This window comes from Thermobia domestica, chromosome 11 (genome assembly GCF_964235325.1).
Source record: "Thermobia domestica chromosome 11, izTheDome1.hap1.1, whole genome shotgun sequence".
Classification (NCBI taxonomy): Eukaryota; Metazoa; Arthropoda; class Insecta; order Zygentoma; family Lepismatidae; genus Thermobia; species Thermobia domestica.
In genome coordinates, this window is record NC_137464.1 from 229,239,052 (window position 1) to 229,259,815 (window position 20,764).

At 35.3% G+C, this 20,764-nt stretch overlaps 2 protein-coding genes across 3 annotated transcripts in view; one reads left to right on the plus strand and one right to left on the minus strand.

Annotated features, from left to right (window-relative positions):
- LOC145664788 (poly(A)-specific ribonuclease PARN-like) overlaps positions 1 to 9,263 on the minus strand; it is a 324,400-nt gene extending 315,137 nt beyond the window's left edge. Inside the window, exon 1 of one of the 2 annotated variants that reach the window (XM_081731744.1) lies at positions 8,855 to 9,263. In XM_081731744.1, coding sequence (XP_081587870.1) covers positions 8,855 to 8,873 — 19 coding nt within the window. In that variant the 5' untranslated portion in view covers positions 8,874 to 9,263. The remainder of the gene's footprint in view (positions 1 to 8,854) is intronic. The other variant, XM_081731745.1, reaches the window with a different exon arrangement.
- A 9,990-nt stretch (positions 9,264 to 19,253) lies between these two features.
- LOC145665482 (zinc finger MYM-type protein 1-like) lies at positions 19,254 to 20,270 on the plus strand. Its single transcript, XM_081732792.1, has one exon. The coding sequence runs from the start codon at positions 19,254 to 19,256 to the stop codon at positions 20,268 to 20,270; it is 1,017 nt and encodes a 338-aa protein (XP_081588918.1).
- The last annotated feature ends 494 nt before the right edge of the window (positions 20,271 to 20,764 follow it).

Consider the following 20,764-nt stretch of genomic DNA (forward strand, 5'->3'; position numbering starts at 1 on the left):
CAACGTCCCTGACGCGCCTTGTCCCCTTCACGCGGGCCCATTAGTTTCAGCCTGCCATTAAGGCATTTAGGTTGGATAGCATTTATGCTATATAGTGGGCACCTAAAACTGGTCCGTTCGTGAATTTAGTACTGTAGTTTTTTAAGCCATACATCTGGATGCTATATTTATGCGCAAATATTACTTTTCTGTTCCACATTGTAAAAGTCTTCACACCTCGGTTTTGAAGGTAACTAACTTGTAACTCAACCTAAAATAACCCAATGTAAAGTAACATAATGTATCGTAATCTAATCTGGGCTCACTCCAAGAGACGGTTCTACCAAATAGAAAATTTGTAGGTAAAATAAGATGTGCAACAATTTTGTGAAGGAATGAGAGTGTGAATATAAGCAATTACTGTCAATGCACAGCATATTGAAATGAATTTTAAGTAATACTGAAAGCAGGGTGGATTGATTTAAATCAGTCTGATTTAAATCACGATTTTAATCAAGATTTAAATCACTTGATTTTTTAAATAAAAATCGTTGATTTAAATCAAATTCAGAAATGAATTAATTTAAAGTGAAAGCAAGTAAAACCCCGTTTCTCTTCTGTTATTTCGATTATGGAAGATAATAATCATAATACAATGAGACTCAATGTATGTAAGCACAGTATGAAAACGAGTATCATGTAGGGAACTATCAGGGAAAATCCCGTTTGAACGGGTTACGGGTGAACCCTGCTTCCTTCTCTTTGTAACACAGGGTTTTAAAATTTCTATTCCAACGGGGAAATCACCATGGACATTTAAGATGAAGACTCTTTTGTGTCCACGTGTATTTGTTTGTTTCCAGATAATAGGGGCGTATTTAGAGGGGTCCGATCCCCTCTCCGAAACAAACAAAAAAAAAAAAATAGATTTTAAAATTTTGGGCGAAATTTATGTACTAAATACATAGAAGTTCCTCGGGATCGTAATACGAGAAATTTTGGATGCGTTAAAATATCGAATAATACTTATGATAAAATGGATACTTGACCCCATTGCAGAACATGCCGCGATCTACGATGTGATCGCAGAAAATTTGCCGCGCCTATGCAGGAAAAATTGTCAGAGGAAATAAAATAGCCAACAGAAGAATATAGAAACGTACCTGCTATGTATAGATGTCTTAAATGCACGGACAACTCGCATTTGAACTGTTTATCACGTCACATAAAGCATATTTTTAACAATCACAAGTGTTGTTTCTTCTGGAACTGGTCATCTTGATTTTTTAATTTTGGAATTCCTGCAGGAAATTCGTGTTATTATTCAGTTCAAAATCTCTTATCGTCGCGAATTGTGTAGAGGAATTTGAAGCTTTAAAATATATAAAACGATAATTATGCCTGTTGTGCTGTATGGTTGTGAAACATGGTCACTTACGCTGAGGAAAGAATGCAGATTGAAAGTATTTCAGAATAAAATCCTGAAACGAATATTCGGAACCAAAAGGAACGGAAATGAGGAATGACGAAAACTTCATGATGAGGTACTGCATAATTTATACCATTCACCAAACACTGTTAGGGTCATCAAATCTTGGACGCTCAGGTGGGCAGGACATGTAGCGAGAATGGAAGAAAGTAGAAACGCTTTCAAAGTTTTAACTGGAAGTCCAATCGGAAAACGACCATTAGGAAGACCTAGGCGCAGATGGGAGGACAATATTAAGATGGATCTCGCAGAAATAAGAATACAAAATAGAAACTGGATTCAGTTAACTAAGAATAGAAGTCAGGAGAGCTTTTGTAAACATGGCATTGAACCTCCGGGTTCCATAGGTCATAGAGTGAGTTAGTTAATTTTAGGCGAAATTTATGTACTTTATATGTATTTCGTGCTGCTAGCTAGTTCCAATTGTTTAAAAATATGCCCCTGCCAAATATCAGTAACTTTCGTGAAAAGAAAAGTATCATGTTGATATACATTGCTGTACTTTTTCCTAAATGCTTAAGAAACATTGTTTGGGATTGAAATAGGTTAACGATTGGGAATTAATTCAAAATTAAAACCCAATACTTTCACTTAAATGACATAATTAACATTTAGTACTAATTCCTAATGTTTTTTCTTCAGTTCGCGACTTGTATTATACGAAGAAAAAGATTTGATTTAAATCAAAAAAATCAACAAAAATGATTTTTTTGAAAAAAATCATGATTTTTTTCCACCCTGACTGAAAGTATTGTATGTGTAATTGAGCTTTTACACTCTCACTTATGCGTAAACCTCCCGTCAATGACACTCCTTCTTCCTACGGACGCACCCTCTCACTACCGCCCGTGTCCCTGCAAGGTATTGGCACATTATTGCTCGATTCACTCCCACAGGTCTCAAAAAATTACTAAGTATACGTGTTGTTTGTGTTGAAGTGTATGGGGGCTCAGGGAAGCGGGATAACCAGGCTAGAAACATTCACTTTCGAAATAGAATTGTTTGCCGAACTATTAATATAATCAAAGTGAATTTAATGTTAAAATTGAATTAATTTTCCAAATCTGCAGTCCATCATCTTTCAAATAACGTAGAACTGAAGGCTATATGACAGTCGGGGGGGGGGGGGGGCAGTACCTTATTATTTTTCGATTGGAAAGACGTACTTTCATAAACGTAATTCACAAATAGGAACAACAGGATCAATAAAAAGTACAGATCAAAACTCAATTTCGTACTTCTTTTTATCAACATTTACGACAGTTACATTTCAGTCTTCAAAACGAAATAAAAATAATGATTGAACTTTTCCACTACATTAAATTGAAAATTTGTAACCAAAGAAATATGCAAAAGTTCTTGTGCATGAAATCAATTTCTTACCTCAGAATATGCCAATCACAGTGATTGAATTTCACTATTTGAGACTGAAGGAACTTGCTACTTCGTTTAGGCCTGTATTGTTCCTCCACAAACTGAACCTCCTTATCTGAGAAATAATATACTCTTCCAGTACCTTTAGTAAAGGGGACGCATACAGACATAAAATTGGATATCGGAACATCACACACGTGGTCTTTTCCTGCAGAAGGCCAGTCAAAAGATGGAGCCGGTCCAAAAGGGTGCATAAACTTGACTTCAACATCATTTTCCTCTTCATCTTCATTTAATGCTAACCCAAAAAACCAATGGTTATCGTAAACACACGTAAGATACGAATTAGTGATGATGTCCGCGATGTTCATTCGAGAAGATGTCTTTTCTTCAGTAAAATGAAAAATGGAACTGAAATCTGGAACAGCATTGATTGGCTTTGTCTCAATCGAGGTTTGGCTTAGAGGAGAGAATTGATGATATGATCGTGTTCCAGGAATTATTTTTGCACCAGAAAAACGATTTTGTAGGTTTTGGCGTGTATCTATGAGAGTTTCTTTTTTCAGCAAGCTGAAATTTATATGTTCAATGCGAGATCTAAAAAAGGTAAAAACATTTTCTGGCGTATTTAAAAAATCAGAACATCTTTGAAGGCTTTCTTTAGTAAGCATACGTTTAATTGTCCTACCAATACCATCACATGGGGATTTACCATTACTTGTAGCAATAAATGACCATGATGCATTTAAGGAGAAATCCTCATAATGGTAACACAAGTTCATGAAGTTTTTACAATTCTTGTACTGCGCAGCCCATCCATCATTAAAGTAATTTACATTTTTGACATATGGAAATTGCTCTTTCAGAAAAGAAGTTATTTGTTTCTGAGTCTCATAAACAAATGCGACATCGTGTTCCAAGTCATCTGATATCACACACAAACTAGAAACAGTCAGGTTTGCAGATCCAGGAAGATGTGTATATAGTACTGCTGGGTGTAGGGTATAGGAATCAGTAGACCAGTGATATCCTTGAACTTCGTCTTGAACTATGTAGGAATAATTTTCACTCAGGCCCATCAGAACGACGGTTGTCTCTGGTTCAAGATCTTTCTTTTTGTCCTGTAAGAAATGTGACTGTGCTTTGGAAATAAATGAATGTGGCACACGCTTTTCAAGCTTTCGTATCTAAATTGTCACATACTCGTCCAGTGTGACAGTATTTGTCACTAATTCTGTTCTGTCCGTTGATACCCACTGGTAATATGTTACTTCCTCCCCAGGATCAAAATCCTCGAATTTTGCAATCAGAAGCTGCCTCAAATTTTCACTGGAGGGACACTCAGAACAATGCCTGAGCATGCAATCCCGACTGTACACAGAACAAACCAGATGACGGATCAAGTCTTGATATGTCTCTTCTATATGACATGCACGCAGTAGGAGAATAACGTTTTGATGTATTGTACACACGCAGACGGAATGTGTCCCAGCAGAACCTGCTAATACACACTACTTAGGATGTAGCGTGCAAAATTTAGAAAATCCAATTTTAATGTTGGGATGCTGATGTTTAAAAGAGGAGTATAATTCTTTTAAATCCCCAAGTAATAATCGCTTCTCCATTTGTACATTTTTTGAAATACTCAGTTTTCTCCAGGTAGAATTCTGGAATATTCATCATCAACGTAGAAATTCTTTACTATTTGAATTGGATCTTCACTCGGCTGTTTTCCCTTTCTCAATTCAGGAATAGCTCAAATTCCTTTATTCTTCTGAACTTCCCTTGCTTGCCGGATGGCATATTTACTCACATTAAATTCATCGACAATCTGTTTCCTGCTCCAAGATGAGGGCACTAAAGTTAACAGCTGTACTTTTTCTCTTCTAGTGATTTTACCCTGGAGTTTGGCCTTTATTAAATCAAGAAGTTTATCCATATCATGTGCCTTTTATTTCACATCTTTTGCAATTTGACCACCCGTGTATAGCTGCTTTTGTGGCATTCAGTTTTAGTTTCCTTTCCTACGCTGCAATGTTCTAATTCACTTCGCGACATCGCTGTAGGCCAAATTATCACTTGACAGGATGAACAACACTCTTGCAGCAACCCCAATAAGTATTCAGTCTTAAGCACTCAACACGACATAAACATCTGCACAGAAACACAGCTGAAACCGAAATGAGCAAGCTAGTGTACGGCTACAACGCAGAATCAGGCAAGATTAGACATGTTCCTACTAGCATGCCTCAGACAAGAATTTTCACGTCAGCTTGGTAGTTTAAGACACAACTTGCATGTTCGCGTTAACTAAACGATTTTCAATCCGTAACTAGTCCTGCATTAGATTTGATAGTTTCTTATGCATCGTGTACATTCACAGCTAAAAGTTCTGAGATGAAGAAATTAAATTTACTCCCCTCCCACAGTTGCAAATTCGGTCAATCTCACTTCGTCTCAAATACTGAAAGCTACACAATAACTCTAAAAATAACAGTGAGTTTAGAACTTCAGATGGAGAAAGTATTTTATTCGGGTGCTTATGAAACGAACATTTGTCCTTGTGTACAGGGTGTCTCAAAAGTCCCTTGACATAGGGTAACTCGGTTATTATCAGAGTTACAACAAAATGTAAGAGGGAAAATCGTTTCTAAATATGATGTTTTCAATCTAAAGTGAAGGAATTTTTTAAATCGAACTAGCCGTTTGGGCTGTACACTCTTTATGCACCCAATGTTAAATGGAAATGCAATATTGCCATTTACCTGAACCCACAATATAAGTGAATGAAGTTATTCTTTTACGCTAACGTGTCAATGGCCAACCCCCATTTAAAACATGACCCCTATTCACCATACTTTTACAAAATTGATCCACCTCCACCAGTCCCTCTATTAATGGCAACGTTGCATTTTCGTTTAACATTGGACGCATAAAGAGTGCACAGCCCAAACGGCTACTTCAATTTTAAAATAAAATCCTTCACTTTAGATTGAAAACATCATATTTGGAAACTGTTTTTCCTCTTACATTTTGTTGTAACTATGATAATAACAGTTACCCTATGTCAGGGGACTTTTGAGACACCCTATATATTTAACAACTACGAACGTAAGATTTTTAACACTATAAATACATATATCAACAAATATATTAAATAAATGTATACTCTTCAAGTCATACAAATGTTTGCATTATGACTAAAAGCTTGTACTTTAGTTTGTGCGGTTAGCAGGGTTGGCAAAAACCATGGTTTTTATTTAAAAAAACCAAAAAAACCGGTTTTTTTGGTTTAAACCAGGTTTTTTTGGTTTAAACCAGGTTTTTATGGTTTAAATAATTTGCTCTATACATTCATATCATATATGGACAGAAATAAGTTTGTTTCGCCTTGATGTTATTATGTAACAACCGGGTTATGCTCGAAGGGGTTACATAAGCTTAAAGCGGAATAAAAACCGCTTCTCGAGTTACATCCGAGAGAAATTGTCCTCCACTTGAACTCGGAACCGGGACTAATTGGCCACAAATTCGATACGTCTGCCGACTCACTTACGAAGGAATCCTGACAAAAATACGTTGTACTGATCTTTACATGCTTCTTAATATAACTGTCAAGAGTCATTTCAGAAGGACAAAAAGATAAACAGTTGCACAAGTGAAACCACTATACAGAATTACATATGGACAATTTCAAAGTACTACGGAGTACAGAAGAACTAATTTAGTTCAAGTTAGTTAACAACGACTTTTATTGGTCCAAACTAAAGAAATACATCGACTTAATCAATAAGAAAAGTGAATAAAGATACGAATTATTTGAGTCCACTTTGTCTCAAACTCATTTATACATAAATAGATACCAACGATACTTATTTCACTAAATGCCTCTCGTGGGGTCTGTATTACCCCCCCACACACAAAAAAAAAGTACGGCATTTTCGATGTATTTTATCAATAGTAAACATTGAAACGAAACAATATTTAGAATTTTTCTTTGATTGCAATTACATAACAATAATAACAACTACAAAAAATCACAAAATAAACATTTATAAACTTATATAAAAAAAGTTGCTTTTGTAGTATAATCTTTTTGAGTAATGAATGGGGAATTTAGGTCTGAATATAATACGAATAATATACGGGAGTGAAACGTGATAACCCACAAATGTGTGTTCATCAAGATTTTACAAACACTTACACTTTTACGAACATTTTTTTCTTTTTTGGTTTAAACCAGTTGGTTTTTATGAAAAAACCAGCTGGTTTAAACCTTGGTTAAAACCATGGTTTAAACCACCTTGGTTTAAACCAGCCAACCCTGGCGGTTAGGTTAAGTTTGGTTGGCAGGACTTTTATCTGGCACTGGCTTCCCCTTGACTGTTATATAACCTTCATTTCTACTTTATTTGAAATATAATGGACTGTAGATTTGGAAAATTAATTCAATTTTAACATTAAATTCACTTTGATTATATTAATAGTTCGGCAAATAGAAAAAAAAAAACTATAAAATTTCGAGAATGAATGTTTTTACCCTGGTTATCCCGCTTCTCTGAACCCACACACATTTCAACACAAACAACACGTATATTTAGTAATTACTTGAGACCTGTGTGAGTGAATCAAACAATAATGTGTCAATACCTTGCTTGCATCAATGGCACGAAAAGCTGGCGCGTTGGCCTTGAATGATTAAACGAGAATTACTAACCGAAGCATTCAAAGAACCACTAATTTTATTTTACAGTCTCTTGGAACATACCTTAAGGTTCAAAGAAACGAGCGACAAGGTAATTGGTCTGCCTCACAGCGATAATGCGCATTATGTAAAATTAGAAATTTACACACAATATGGAGTATGTTTAGTACAAGGGGTCCAGAACCACGTAAAAAACACAAAATTTATAGGAAAAATGAATGATGCAAGTACTTAGACGTAATATAACGTAACCAAATCTAACATAAACTAATCTAAGCTAACCTGAACTCACCTAAACTTACCTAATATTATAGAACATTTTGTTCTATCATTTTTTGGAAAATTATGCGGGACCCCTACACTAACTTAACATAAACTAACCTAACCTAAGCTAGCCTAAACTAACACAACCTACCCTAAACTAACCGAATGTGAACAGAAAAATCTAAAATTGTAACATTTTTTAGAGAAAAGAGCTGGACCCCTTCTGCTAAACATAGGCCCAAAATATTTACTATTTTGAAGTGCAAGGGTGCATTTTTCACCCTTAATGTACAGCAATCATGATGGTGTTTTTTTATTAGTTCTACAGACTTACATAAACCTCGAGTAGAAATTTTCAAGTGATACATTGCTTAGATACTGAGATATGAATTTTTGTATTAAGCTCTACGAAATATTAGATGGCCTCGAGAATGACTGGGATGCCTGAAATTCTGAAACTTTGGTCTCGTATTTCTCACAAACAATTAGGATTTCGGAAGGAAAATTTTACAGGTCTTCATACCTTAGTAGTGTTAACAAGTACACGAAGTTTCATTAAAATCTGAAATGGTGGATGACATGGCCTGGGTGATTTGACGTGGAATGAGCCATGAGCAAGCAATAAAAAAACATATCACATATAAAGTCCTTAGTAACGTACAAATACATATTCCAACACGTAAAGTATGCGTCCCTATGGATGCACTGTCACGCTACCACACGTGGCCCACTGCTGGGGTCCTGCCCTGACTCGTTAGATAGCATTCATGTTTTTAGTAGCCACATTACACAAGTTGGTTAGTACATTTTGAACAATAGTTCTTTTCATTTACGTACACTGAAGTCTTCCCAAAATAAATGTGCATAGAGGTATGCAAATGCGCATCATAAAAATTATTCTTTAATATAGACGAATTCGATTTATTGAAAAAGAAGTGTGTAATAAATTTATGTATAGGTCCCTACACTAAATCTGTCCCTATCGCATTTCTAGGTTCATACCCAAATAAGCACAAAATTCTCACATTTTGTTTTTTACTTACTATTTTTTGTAACCTCCATTTCTCACTATATTTATTTTTGTAGTTAAAAATTCGAAGCCATCAGACGATTGTGGAAGTTTCAAACAAATTACAATTACTAATAATTATCCTCATCTTGAACAAATATTATTTTACTCTGACTTCATATCACACCGGAAGATATGGAACTAGTTTACACTAAAAAGTTTTCATAACACATTGAAGACACTGCAACCTAATACACATCACTAACTGAACCATAAATACACATTGCAGATTGCACAAGTGATGGTCTGCTCAACAAAACATGCCGCCACTATTACCAAGTGTTGCTAGCTACGGCAGAAAATGTCCTCTTTCAATATCATCAATTAACTAACAGTGCGCATTACGGCGAAGGACGCTGGGTCGGGGACGTTACCAAGTATGATCGGTATATCATGAGTTTTATTTTTCATGGGTCCTGCATGGCTAAGTTGGACGCTGACATTGTGGACTCCAAGTATCATTTTACACTTGCATTACAGAAAAAGTGTAACTTATATATCTAACAGGCCCGTAGCCAGAGGGGCTAGCCCGCTCTAAAATATTTTTTGCCCGCTCTAAAATATTTTTTCCGCTCTAAAAAAGACGTTATCCAGAAGTTTCAAATTGTTTTGGCAAATCCCAAATAGGAAAATCTTGTGGTTTTATTTACTAAATAAAATTGAACTTAGCAGGCATTTACTACTACTAACAAATGAAATTGAACGTTGCGTATATTTCTGCGAAAAACAACAGTTACTCTTATTGCTAGATATACTCAATAATCTCCCATGTATTACTTTTCCTCATTCCAAGAGTTTGAAGAATCACAACCACGACAAGTATTCAAGGCGTTGGACAAGATGCCCTTCCAAAGAATACCCATATGAAAATTGACCCGAAAACAGGCCATGTTACATGAATGTGAGTGTCTGGCTTGTGCATGTGTAACATTGCAGGCAAAAAACATTTGTTTTGCCGACTTGACAGTACATGTCCCACGTGTGCCTGTAATTAACGTGTAAAACATGCAGCATGTCCATGTTCCTTACAGTGCAAGGAAAACGCATGTCTCATATATGAAACTGGTACCGAAACTGTGATGTCTGGACAAAACGTACATGCGCCTGTATAATAGTCAGATACAAAAAAAAAAAAAAAAATCAGTGGGGAATTCGGAACTTTTGTTTATTGTAAAAGCGGCAACAATGCTGTTTTTCACGTGATTTGAGTCTTTGTGGGAAGCACTCACCAAAATAAATCAATGATTGTAAAATGTTTCTAAATAGCAGTTTGCATCGGCTCACTTTGTGTTTTCTGAGTGGCCCCGAACCATTTGTTTCACGATTTGTTTACAAATATACGGAATGAAGAGAACGTTAAGAGCCGGCGGGAGTCAAGTGACCTTGACAAATCGAAGATATCGCAGTGCAAAGTGTTTCCTTATTTTGGCAACAGATGGGGTTGTTGCTGAAATACCGTCAAAGCAAATGGCACCCCTCCTTTTCCTTCGTTTTCCCCTGCATGTGGTCAAAGTTGGACAGCGCAGGAGGGGGATGGTTACGGATGTAAATGAGACAGAGGAGTGAAATTCCTTTCTTTTGGCTAAAAGAGAAACAGAACTGAAGAAAAAATAAATACAGAGATATTCTAAGAGGGACCAACATGATATCAGCCGTCAGCCACTCAAATATCTGCAACGGTCACAAACATACCATAGAGAACTAAAGCACTTATCGCCTGTCTCTTTCTCAAAGGATTCTACCTATGGTAAATAACGCGGGAATAGTACAGGAAGAGTCTGATATAAAATGAACCCGTTTATAAACGGGAGATATATATAAAATGATATATATAAACGGGAGAGTCGATATTCTAATTTATTTTGGGCCTTCATGGTTAAAAAAAAAAAAAAAAAAAAACTTGGAATTGAAAGGCAGAAAACCCAAAGATCTGAAATGTATTGGCAATGTGACTCTTTTTCAGTGGAATCCATTTCTTTATTTTTTTTTTCAAAATATGATCACCAGATTTACCCTCTGTCTCTCCTTCACATTCGAATGGTCCTGGGATCGATACCAGTAGCTGACCATCCTGAATTTTTCCTATTACAACAGGAAAGGGGCGCAATGTTATATTTAGCCTTGGGTACCGGCTTAGAAGGACAGGAGGGAGCATATGCCCTGCTTGGAATTGGTTTTTATTTGGGGAAATAGACCACTTCATTAACAATAGAATTAAAAGATGTGTCACCTTCTTCAGGAAGGTACACTCATGTCCAAAATTATTGTCGCATGTCTATAAATATGTTGTTGTAGGAATATAATTTGATAACGAATTCACCCGGTATTTCTTATAATGTTAGTATGTGTACAATCGGCAGAGACATGTATGCAAATTGCAAATTTCATGTCAAAAGAGGAGTAAATAAGAACAATAAAACGAAAATAAAACTTTCGTGTCCATTTAGCAACATTATGATTTACTCATTCTAATTTTCGTATTTATAAATATTTTCCTATGAAATTTACCATATATACATTTCCCGATTATACACATAGTATCAGTATTAAAAGTACCCAGCAAAATCAGTATTACATTATATTCTTACATGAAGACAGTTATAGATATGCGACAATCATTTTGGAGATGAGTGTACAAGGACGTAACAGGTGTTTGTTTCAAACATTGAATAAGTGTTCGTATACATTGAACTTATTTCCTGACGTCATAGAACTAAGAACTGTCACAGAGCGACGTAAGTCCGGCGACAATACAATATTTCATTTTTACTTCTATACTTTGCAATATATCTATTTATATTATTTTAAAAGCAAATTTTAATATGTTTTTATTTTCAACTATTTTATCCTAAAATAAATACTAGCCTTTAACCAGCCCTCATTTCCCTGGTTGCATATCACTTTAGGATTTGGAAAATATGTCTAACGAATAAAAAAATGATAAAACACCTTTTAAAGACATTCTTTTGTTAATCAATTCGCACTAAAAAGTTAAAAATAATTTTATTTATGCAAGCCTAAATAAAAAGAATGGGGCGCGTCATTTTAAGAATTTATAAAGTAACTGTATGTAAGCCTATATTTGAGCGCATCCCATTTTTTTTTTTAAGTCACGCATAACCAAAATTGTTTTTTTACTTTTAAGTGCGACTTGATTAATGAAAGAATGTCTTTAAAATGTTTATTAGTATGTTTTCCTATTATTATTGTTAATGTTTGCATCCTTGGCATAGGATGTTTATTTTGGTAAGGTACCGTATGGTGCGTTTCTATACTACTAGGGTATATTAGAATTTAGTTTCCTATGCGATACATTAAACAGTACTTTTTTTTATATATAAAAATTACTACCGAATATAGAGTATTTCTCCGCTAATAAGAGGGAGACAGATTGAGGATACCAAACACCCCTACCGTTGATTGAGAAATATTTCGGTGTCGACACTGATGAACAACATCTACATTTGAATTTGAATGTTTTATGGGCTTTAGGCAATTGATTCAGACCGGGATACATGGGGGACAGAATGTTGGAAGCAAGTAGTCCAGTCCCTAGTTTGAATGTCTGGAATGAGTAAGGACTCTTCCCCCCTTGGTAAAACCGGGGCGCGGTAATTTTGGCACCAGTAGTTTTGACACGGTAATTTTGGCACCGGTAATTTTGTCACCAAGAAACGAAGCAAGTGGAAATTTTGGCACCATTTATAATTGAAGTACAGAAAATGTGAGAAAATACTCTGAATATATAGATATTTAAATTCACATGTTATTAACTAGGACTGTTCCAGCGCGACGAATCAAACCAGTGCCGAATGTACAGTCAGCGACAAAATTTCTTTCTCCTGTAAAATTTATTTGCCTATAACTTTGTAATTGATGGACTGATTTGAGAAGTTTTCTGTAATTTATGGAAAACTGTATCTTCTTTGAGTTGCTGAAGACTGCACTATCTTCACTGCACTGGGTTTGTATTTTACTTCCAAGTGCAAACAGTAACAGCTGATTCGAACCATGGAAATTGAAGTACAGGAAAAAAAAAATAGAAAATACTCTGGATATAATAGATATTTACGTTCACATGTTAATGACTAGAACTGTATCAGCACGAATAATGAAACCAGGGACGAATGTACAAACACCAGTAAAAGATAATATTGGCAACTTCATTAGATATTCAAAGCAAGTCAAAATTATCCCCTAATGGGTTTGTATTTTACTTTCAAGTGCAAACAGTAACAGCTGATTCGAACCATGGAAATTTCACTTTTCGACAACATCCGTTGACCGGCCAATCGGATTTCAACACCGCCGTGTGACAAGCCAATCACGTTCAGGGATTTGTTTCAATTTTTTTTTTTTTTTTTTTTTTTTTTATTTCAGACTCCAGGCCCCAACGAGTCTTGGACTCACATTAAGGGGCAATACAGTTACATTGCTTATACATATTGATATACAAAATTAAATTGCTGATACATAATATACATAAACAAGAATAAAAGTAATGCAATATCTGTTGAGTTTATCCTTCCATTTACTTGCTACTTTTTTTAAATGCTGTTCCTTATATAATTACACTTCATATTCTTAGTTTCTGCCATAATAGCTCTCTTATCCGTTTTTTAAATAAAGATTTTGATTTCAACTGTTTGTATTCCGTTGGAATTTCATTGAATGATTTTATGAGATAGTTCTTAATCCCTCCTGTCCCGTATGTTTTTGAAGAATAAGATTCCGCATGTATTTGTTCTTTATGTCTTGTCTCATAATTATGAAAGTAACTATTTCTATTTACTATTATATTATGATGTATATTATTATTCATAACCTTAAACATATAATACATAGTTGATTCTTTAGCTAAAATATCTATTGGTAATACTTTAGACGTGCTATAGGTATTTACATTTGGGTTTAAGCGTGGTAATTTCAATCTTAAACTTTTAATGAGGCTTTGGGATATGCGTGAGAGGGGAGCCGGAAGTTTCGATGGAAAGAATCTCGGTGTAATCTCCTCTGCAAAATAAATTGGTACATTAACATCTATTATATCCAGAGTATTTTCTAATTTTCTTTCTCTGTACTTCAATTTCCATGGTTCCAATTAGCTTTTACTGTTTGCACTTGAAAGTAAAATACAAACTCATTAGAGGGGAATTTTAACTTGCTTTGAATATATGATGAAACTGCCAATAGTATCTTTACCGGTGTCTGTACTGTCAGTAACAAAACTTCTTTCCCTATGTTAAAATTTCTTCCACGAATATTTCTCGAATGGACGGACTGATTGAGTGCAATATTCAGCAACTTAAAGCAGATATAGTTTTCGGTAAATTTCAGAAAACTACTCAAATCAGTCCATCAATTCCAAAGTTATAAGCAAAATAAATTTTACAAAAGGGAAAGAACTTTTGTCGCTGACTGTACATTTGTCACTGGTTTGATTCGTCGCGCTGGAGCAGTTCTAGTTAATAGCATGTGAATTTAAATATCTATTACATTCAGAGTATTTTCTCACATTTTCTGTACTTCTATTATAAATGGTGCCAAAATTTCCGTTTGCTTCGTTTCTTGGTGCCAAAATTACTGGTGCCAAAATTACCGTGTCAAAACTACTGGTGCCAAAATTTCCGGTGCCAAAATTTCCGCCTTTCGGTAAAACCTGCCGGAATTGGAAGCAATATCAAAGAAACACTGCTTCGAAAAGAGAGGGAGCAAACATGCATAACTAGATAGTCAGAGTCGGGTTTAGGTTTAGTTGGGCCCCAAGCTGTTTAAGGTAATGGGGTCCTTTATGTGTCCAGATGAACATAGGCACCCTACATGGGCGGCGATTAGGGGGGGCAAGAGGGGGCAGTTACCCCCCCACTTTTTTGAAGTGACCACTTAACTCTTTTAAATTATATCATCTATTTTTCGGTGATAGGCTAGAATCTTCATTATTCGATTCATAAGGTTGTCCTATTCTGAAGAGAATGAGGTACTAATCATGATCCTAGGATAAATGGAGATGATGCTGTAGCTGATTGACTGAAATTCAATAATTTACCTTTAAAAAGCCATAATTCAAATCGTTAATGTATATAGTTTCATTTGAAAATGTAAAGTTTTTGCATGTATTACTGATTCATAGAAAAGAACCAAAAAAAAGCTTTTTACTTCTGTTTTCTTTCTCAAGCCTGGAGACATTCTAGAACACATTACATATGCTTTCACGCCTTTCTGCGTCGAGACGTAGTGTGATGACGTCATAACTAAAATATTTTTATGACTTTTTTTTATTACCGTATTCTCGCGTGTATAAGCCGCACTTTTTTCACGAAAAAGCAAACGAAAATGTAGGGCGCGGCTTATACACGCGAATGATTTAAAATGGCTTAAAGATAATTAGGGTAGCAAATTTTTGCGTTTGTTGTACGGTATTTACCGTACATCACAAGAAACACTTATAGAAAACAAATCCACAACGCTACAATCAAACGAAACAACAATTCAATACAGGAACAAACACGTTAACTCAAATACCGCTATTGTTGATTTGAATCAACAATTACCGGTAAACGAACAAAAGATATTTTTAGACGGAAGTAAAGTTAAATTTTAAGGGTGCGGCTTATACACGCGAGAATACGGTACTTTTGCACCTAGAAGATTAAAATTTTGCACACACATTCAGTGCACCCCTTAATATTTTCCAGATTCTTTTCAGATTTCTGCGATAAAGCAAGGGGTCCAGAGAAGCAAAAAGGTAAAATATTATATATATATATATATATATATATATATATATATATATATATATATATATATATATATATATATATATATATATATATATATATATATATATATATATATATATATATATATATTTTACAAAGATCCATTGTTTTCGCGATTTTCCCTCCTCAGATACATGATGAAGACATGTGATGGTACCGTTTCAAAGGCTGTTCTGTTCTAAAAAGAATGCTGTATGAACCATGCTCCTAGTATAAATAGGAATGTCTCAGGGAATTTTTACCTGAGATCCTATTTTATACGGGAATCTGGAGTATTGTAGAAATATTATTTTTGGCGGGCTTACTTTTGCACCTAGAAGATTGAAATTTTGCACACACATTTAGAACACTCCTTAGTATTTTTCAGATTTCTGCGTTAAAACAGGAGGGGTACAGAGAGGCAAAAAAGTACAAAGAAGGAATATTTTTTAAAACAAATAATCCATTTTTTAATGATTTTCCCATCTCAGGAACATGATGGAGACATGTGAGTGGTACCGTTTGAAAGTATTCTATTCTGAAGGAAATGATGTACGAACAATGATCCTAGGATAAATAGGGATGTCTCAGGAAAATTTTATATTACATACGGATCATCTGGGGCATTGTGGTAAAGTTCTTAGCTCATTGGTAAACATTTTCTCGCACTTAGTTTTCAAGATAGAAGCTTGAAATTTTTTATACACATTTAGTACACGCCTTCGTATTTTTCAGTTGATTTTGAGATCTGTGCTTTAACAAAGGGGGTCCAGAGGGGATCAAAGTTTGAAAAAAATAAGAAAAAATCCAGATTTCCCGCCTTAGAAACATGATAGGAAAACGTAAATGGAACCGTTTGAAAGGTTGTCCTATTCTAAAGAGAATGAGGTACTAATCATGATCCTAGGATAAATGGGGATGATGCTGTAGCTGATTGACTGAAATTCAATAATTTACCTTTAAAAAGCCATAATTCAAATGGTTAATGTATATAGTTTCATTTGAAAATGTAAAGTTTTTGCATGTATTACTGGTTCATAGAAAAAAATGGTACCATATAATATTTGTCGTTGCGTAAGTGTGTACTGGTTATTTGTCTTCCCGTGGAGTTAAGACAGCTACAGGAATTGCGTTTTAATTGCAATTCAAAGGAATTAATATTACAATTGGGTCGTAGCATATGCTTGTAGTATTTACTGTCTTTCATTTTCTAAGAGCAATAACATATATTTAATGGCAAGTGTGGAATTAAAAATGTAAGTTGTTCATTAATCCCCAGTTTCAATATAACTTCTGCAAAACAAGCCTCATTATTCATTAGTATGATTAATAATATCGTTTCTATTTATTTATTTTACAAATATGTTATTAAATAATTTGATCACACAATTTTCCAGACAGAATTTTAATATGTTCATGAGCAAGGAATCAAGGGCTAGTACCTATGTGCGTTGCTCTTGTCAATTTACTTAACACGTTGGCCGCCATGTGCATAATTCTGATGCACAAATAGTGGGGTCCAAAATACCCCCAAAATTTGGCTTGGCGGCTAACGTGGAAAGACGATATACGGTATTTTAACCGAAAAAGATAGTATCCTATTAGTTATACAACCTTTCGTCAAACAAAGTGTTAAAAACAACCAGGAACACTAACATTGATATACACATATTTAGATCATATCTTGCCCCCCCACTTTTAACGTCCAATCGCCGCCACTGGCACCCTACATACAGAAATGAACAAACTAGAGATAATTTAGGAAGCAGACTAGCAGAAGGAGCCCCATTAATTACATGAACGTAGGCTACACAGCAGGAAGCATTGTTGCTACGTATATATACATTTTATTTTATTTTTTTAATTTTCTTATATTTTAGAAATGTATATCCAGTTTTTCTTTAGATTTTTGGGCCCCAAGAGAGCAGGGCCCTAAGCTATAGCTTGTTTAGCTTATACGTAAATCCGGCACTGTAAACAGTATACACATACAGGCGCGGATCCAAGGGTGGCTATAGAGGCTATAGCCCCCTCCCCTTGACGTTCAGGTATACACTGGATAAAATGGGCTTCAATCCTGTTTACTCTGGATAAAGAGACAAACTATGGTTTAGCTCCTCCCTTGATCATATCCTGGATCCACCACTATATATATCTATATATCTATATCTATATCTATCTATCTATCTATCTATCTATATATATATATATATATATATATATATATATATATATATATATATATATATATATATATATATATAATGTTTGTGTTTAGTATGTTGTACGATGGAAGCTGATGAAAGAGCTTTATATTATTCTTGATTTTTTGACAGGTAAACAAAGAATATTTCGGGGATTAATCTACTCGATTATTATAATAAGATTATAATATTGTATTTTATCTTTTCTCTTGTATGTATATTCTCAGTCCTGCAGGATGTTTTCATTTCTTTCTTGGAATAGATAAACGAAGACTTTGGTTCGGCTTCTCCTTCACAAATCTCTGTCGAAAGGTTGACTTTATCGCTACAAACACAAATTACTTCTTCTCATAGAAACCATCTACAAATACACTGTACTGCTGAAACAGAAACCATCAACTAAAGAGGTCATAAATTTTGCCATTCCTCGTGTTTGAAATTCCGTTCTTCACAACGACTTCCTTCCTCCCGCCCCTGTTAAGAAGTTCAAAGTAGGTTTTCAAAAGGACTGGCTCCCGCTGAGAAGGAAAGTGGGATGAGGAATGACTATAGTGCCATCTAGCAGTTAGACGGCCAAGTACGTGAACACGAAAAAATCTGATTTCTGATTTCTGTAGATTCAATAATGAAGGATATAATTTCTCATCGATTGTATAATGAATGTCTTTGGAAACAGCGAAAAAATAGTACAGTAGCGCACAAGTACAAAGATAGTACTCCATTTTCAAAAAAGTTCGAAGTTTTTAGCTCTTTTCCTTACTGTAAAAAAACAGAAGACTTTTCCCTCTAATTTTGATCATTTTCTTATGGGAATTTGGATTATAATTATCTGTATTTATAAGAAGAAAATATAACGCACAGCGTTCAAATTGCACCTTTAAAATGAGATGCATCATATTTAGTGCGCTACTGAGACATTTTTGCGAAAGAACGAAATGAAACCATGATTTGCCTAAAAAATGGTTGAGATCCCATGTTAAATTGAACACCAATATTCCGGCCGCTGTGGCGCACTCCTTCTCCCTCTTAATTCCTTATATGCACTCAGAGAAAAATTCAAGACGGCAGCAGAACACCGAACCTATTTTTTTAAAAGAGATTTTGTCACACACCATTATAATTGCGCGCAATAATAAGTAGCAGAGTGCTTAGCGAATTTCCAGAAGGAAACAAAAACAGTAGAAAATAAACTACAGGCGATATACGTCGCCAGACGTTTCCAATTACTCTACTGCCTATTATAACAACATAAATATGAAGCAGGCATCCATCAAGTCATTTTTTGGTGCAAAAGTTATCGAAAATGAAACTAATTCAGAAGCAGGGTCATCTGTATCAACATGTGTAGAAGGTCAAGAAGAAACTAAACGTCAAACATCTGATTTCCACCATGTTGGTATTGATTTCCAACATGTATCAGACCTTGCCGACACAAAACCCGCTCAGCCACATCTTGCAAATTTTCCAGGTTCCAGCGTTTCTGGTTCAATTCAACGATTTCGATCCAATATGGTACAAAACGTGGGATTGGCTCGAGTATTCTGTTATGTTAGATGCTACCTTTTGCTTCCCATGCCGGAAATATCCATCAAGAAACAGCGATCCCTCATTTGTGCAGAATGGTTTCAGAGACTGGAAGCATGCAACAGAGAAAAATAAGGGATTTTCTCGTCACGCCGATTCTGAAACTCATACGCACGCTGTGGTTTGCTACTTGGAGCAACGGAAACGTGAGGACTCCGGCGAAACGGTCGTGAAGAAGGTGTGTAGTGATGTAATTATGAATATTAGGTACTATGTGAGAAGTGTGATGAAAGTTATTCAATTCTTGGCTGTGAATCAGTGGTCTTTTAGGGGAGATTCTGGGTGTGAGCAACTCGGAAAACAATCAAGTGGTTTGTTCTTAAATTTGTCTGAATTTAGTATTCGTAAAGATCCGAAATTAGCAGAAATTGTCAAAACTATCCCTGCCAATGCAACATACACTAGTCCGGATATTCAGAATGAGATAATTCATTTCATGGCAGAATCTGTTAAGAGGAAAATAGTAAATGAAGCAAACGAAAGTACATTTTGTTCATTACTTGCAAATGAAACCAGAGACAAGCAACGAATCGAAGATTTGCCTGTCGCAATTAGATACCTTGTGAATTTAAAGTGCAAGAAAGATGTAGCTATACTGAAGTTGGACAAACAAGACGCTGCCAGCATTAAGAACGCCATTTTAGATTGTTTAAGAAAAGTAGAATTCAAAACCGACATGATAATAGCACAGTACTACGATGGAGCACCTGTCATGAGTGGACAGAAAAATGGAGTGCAAACTCTTTTTTCTGAGGATTTGAAGAGGAACATTTTGTTTGTTCACTGTTTCAATCACCAATTACATTTAGTTATTTGTAGAGCCATTGACACAATTCTGGACTGAAAGAGTTCTTTGATATTTGTCAACAACTATATTACTTTTTCAGAAAAGGACGCGTTGCAGCAGATTACGCAGGAAGGAGTTTAAAGCGATTGTTGGAACAACGTTGGACTGGACATCTTGACACAGTGACTGTAATTCATGACGACTTCACATATTAAGTGCACTGATGGCAATTCAAACTTCCCGTGAAGAACACACCTCAATGAAAGTTGAAGCTACCGGTTTACCACATCAGATCTTTACTAACAAGGGAACCTTCCGAAAATGATAGTTGCAGGGAAAGATGTGGCCTATTCCAATTGAAAGAGCTGTAACAGAGATGTTCATTCCCGAAAAATTAGCTGCCCATAGCAATAGGTTCAAGAAATATAAGGAGTGGAAGTTCGGGAAACAGCAAGGTTGGACAAGGGGGGAAAAGTGCAAGTTCCGCAAAAAAAGTTGGGCACGGGAAAATACAATGCTGACAAGTGATGTATAGAAAGAGACTTGCCACA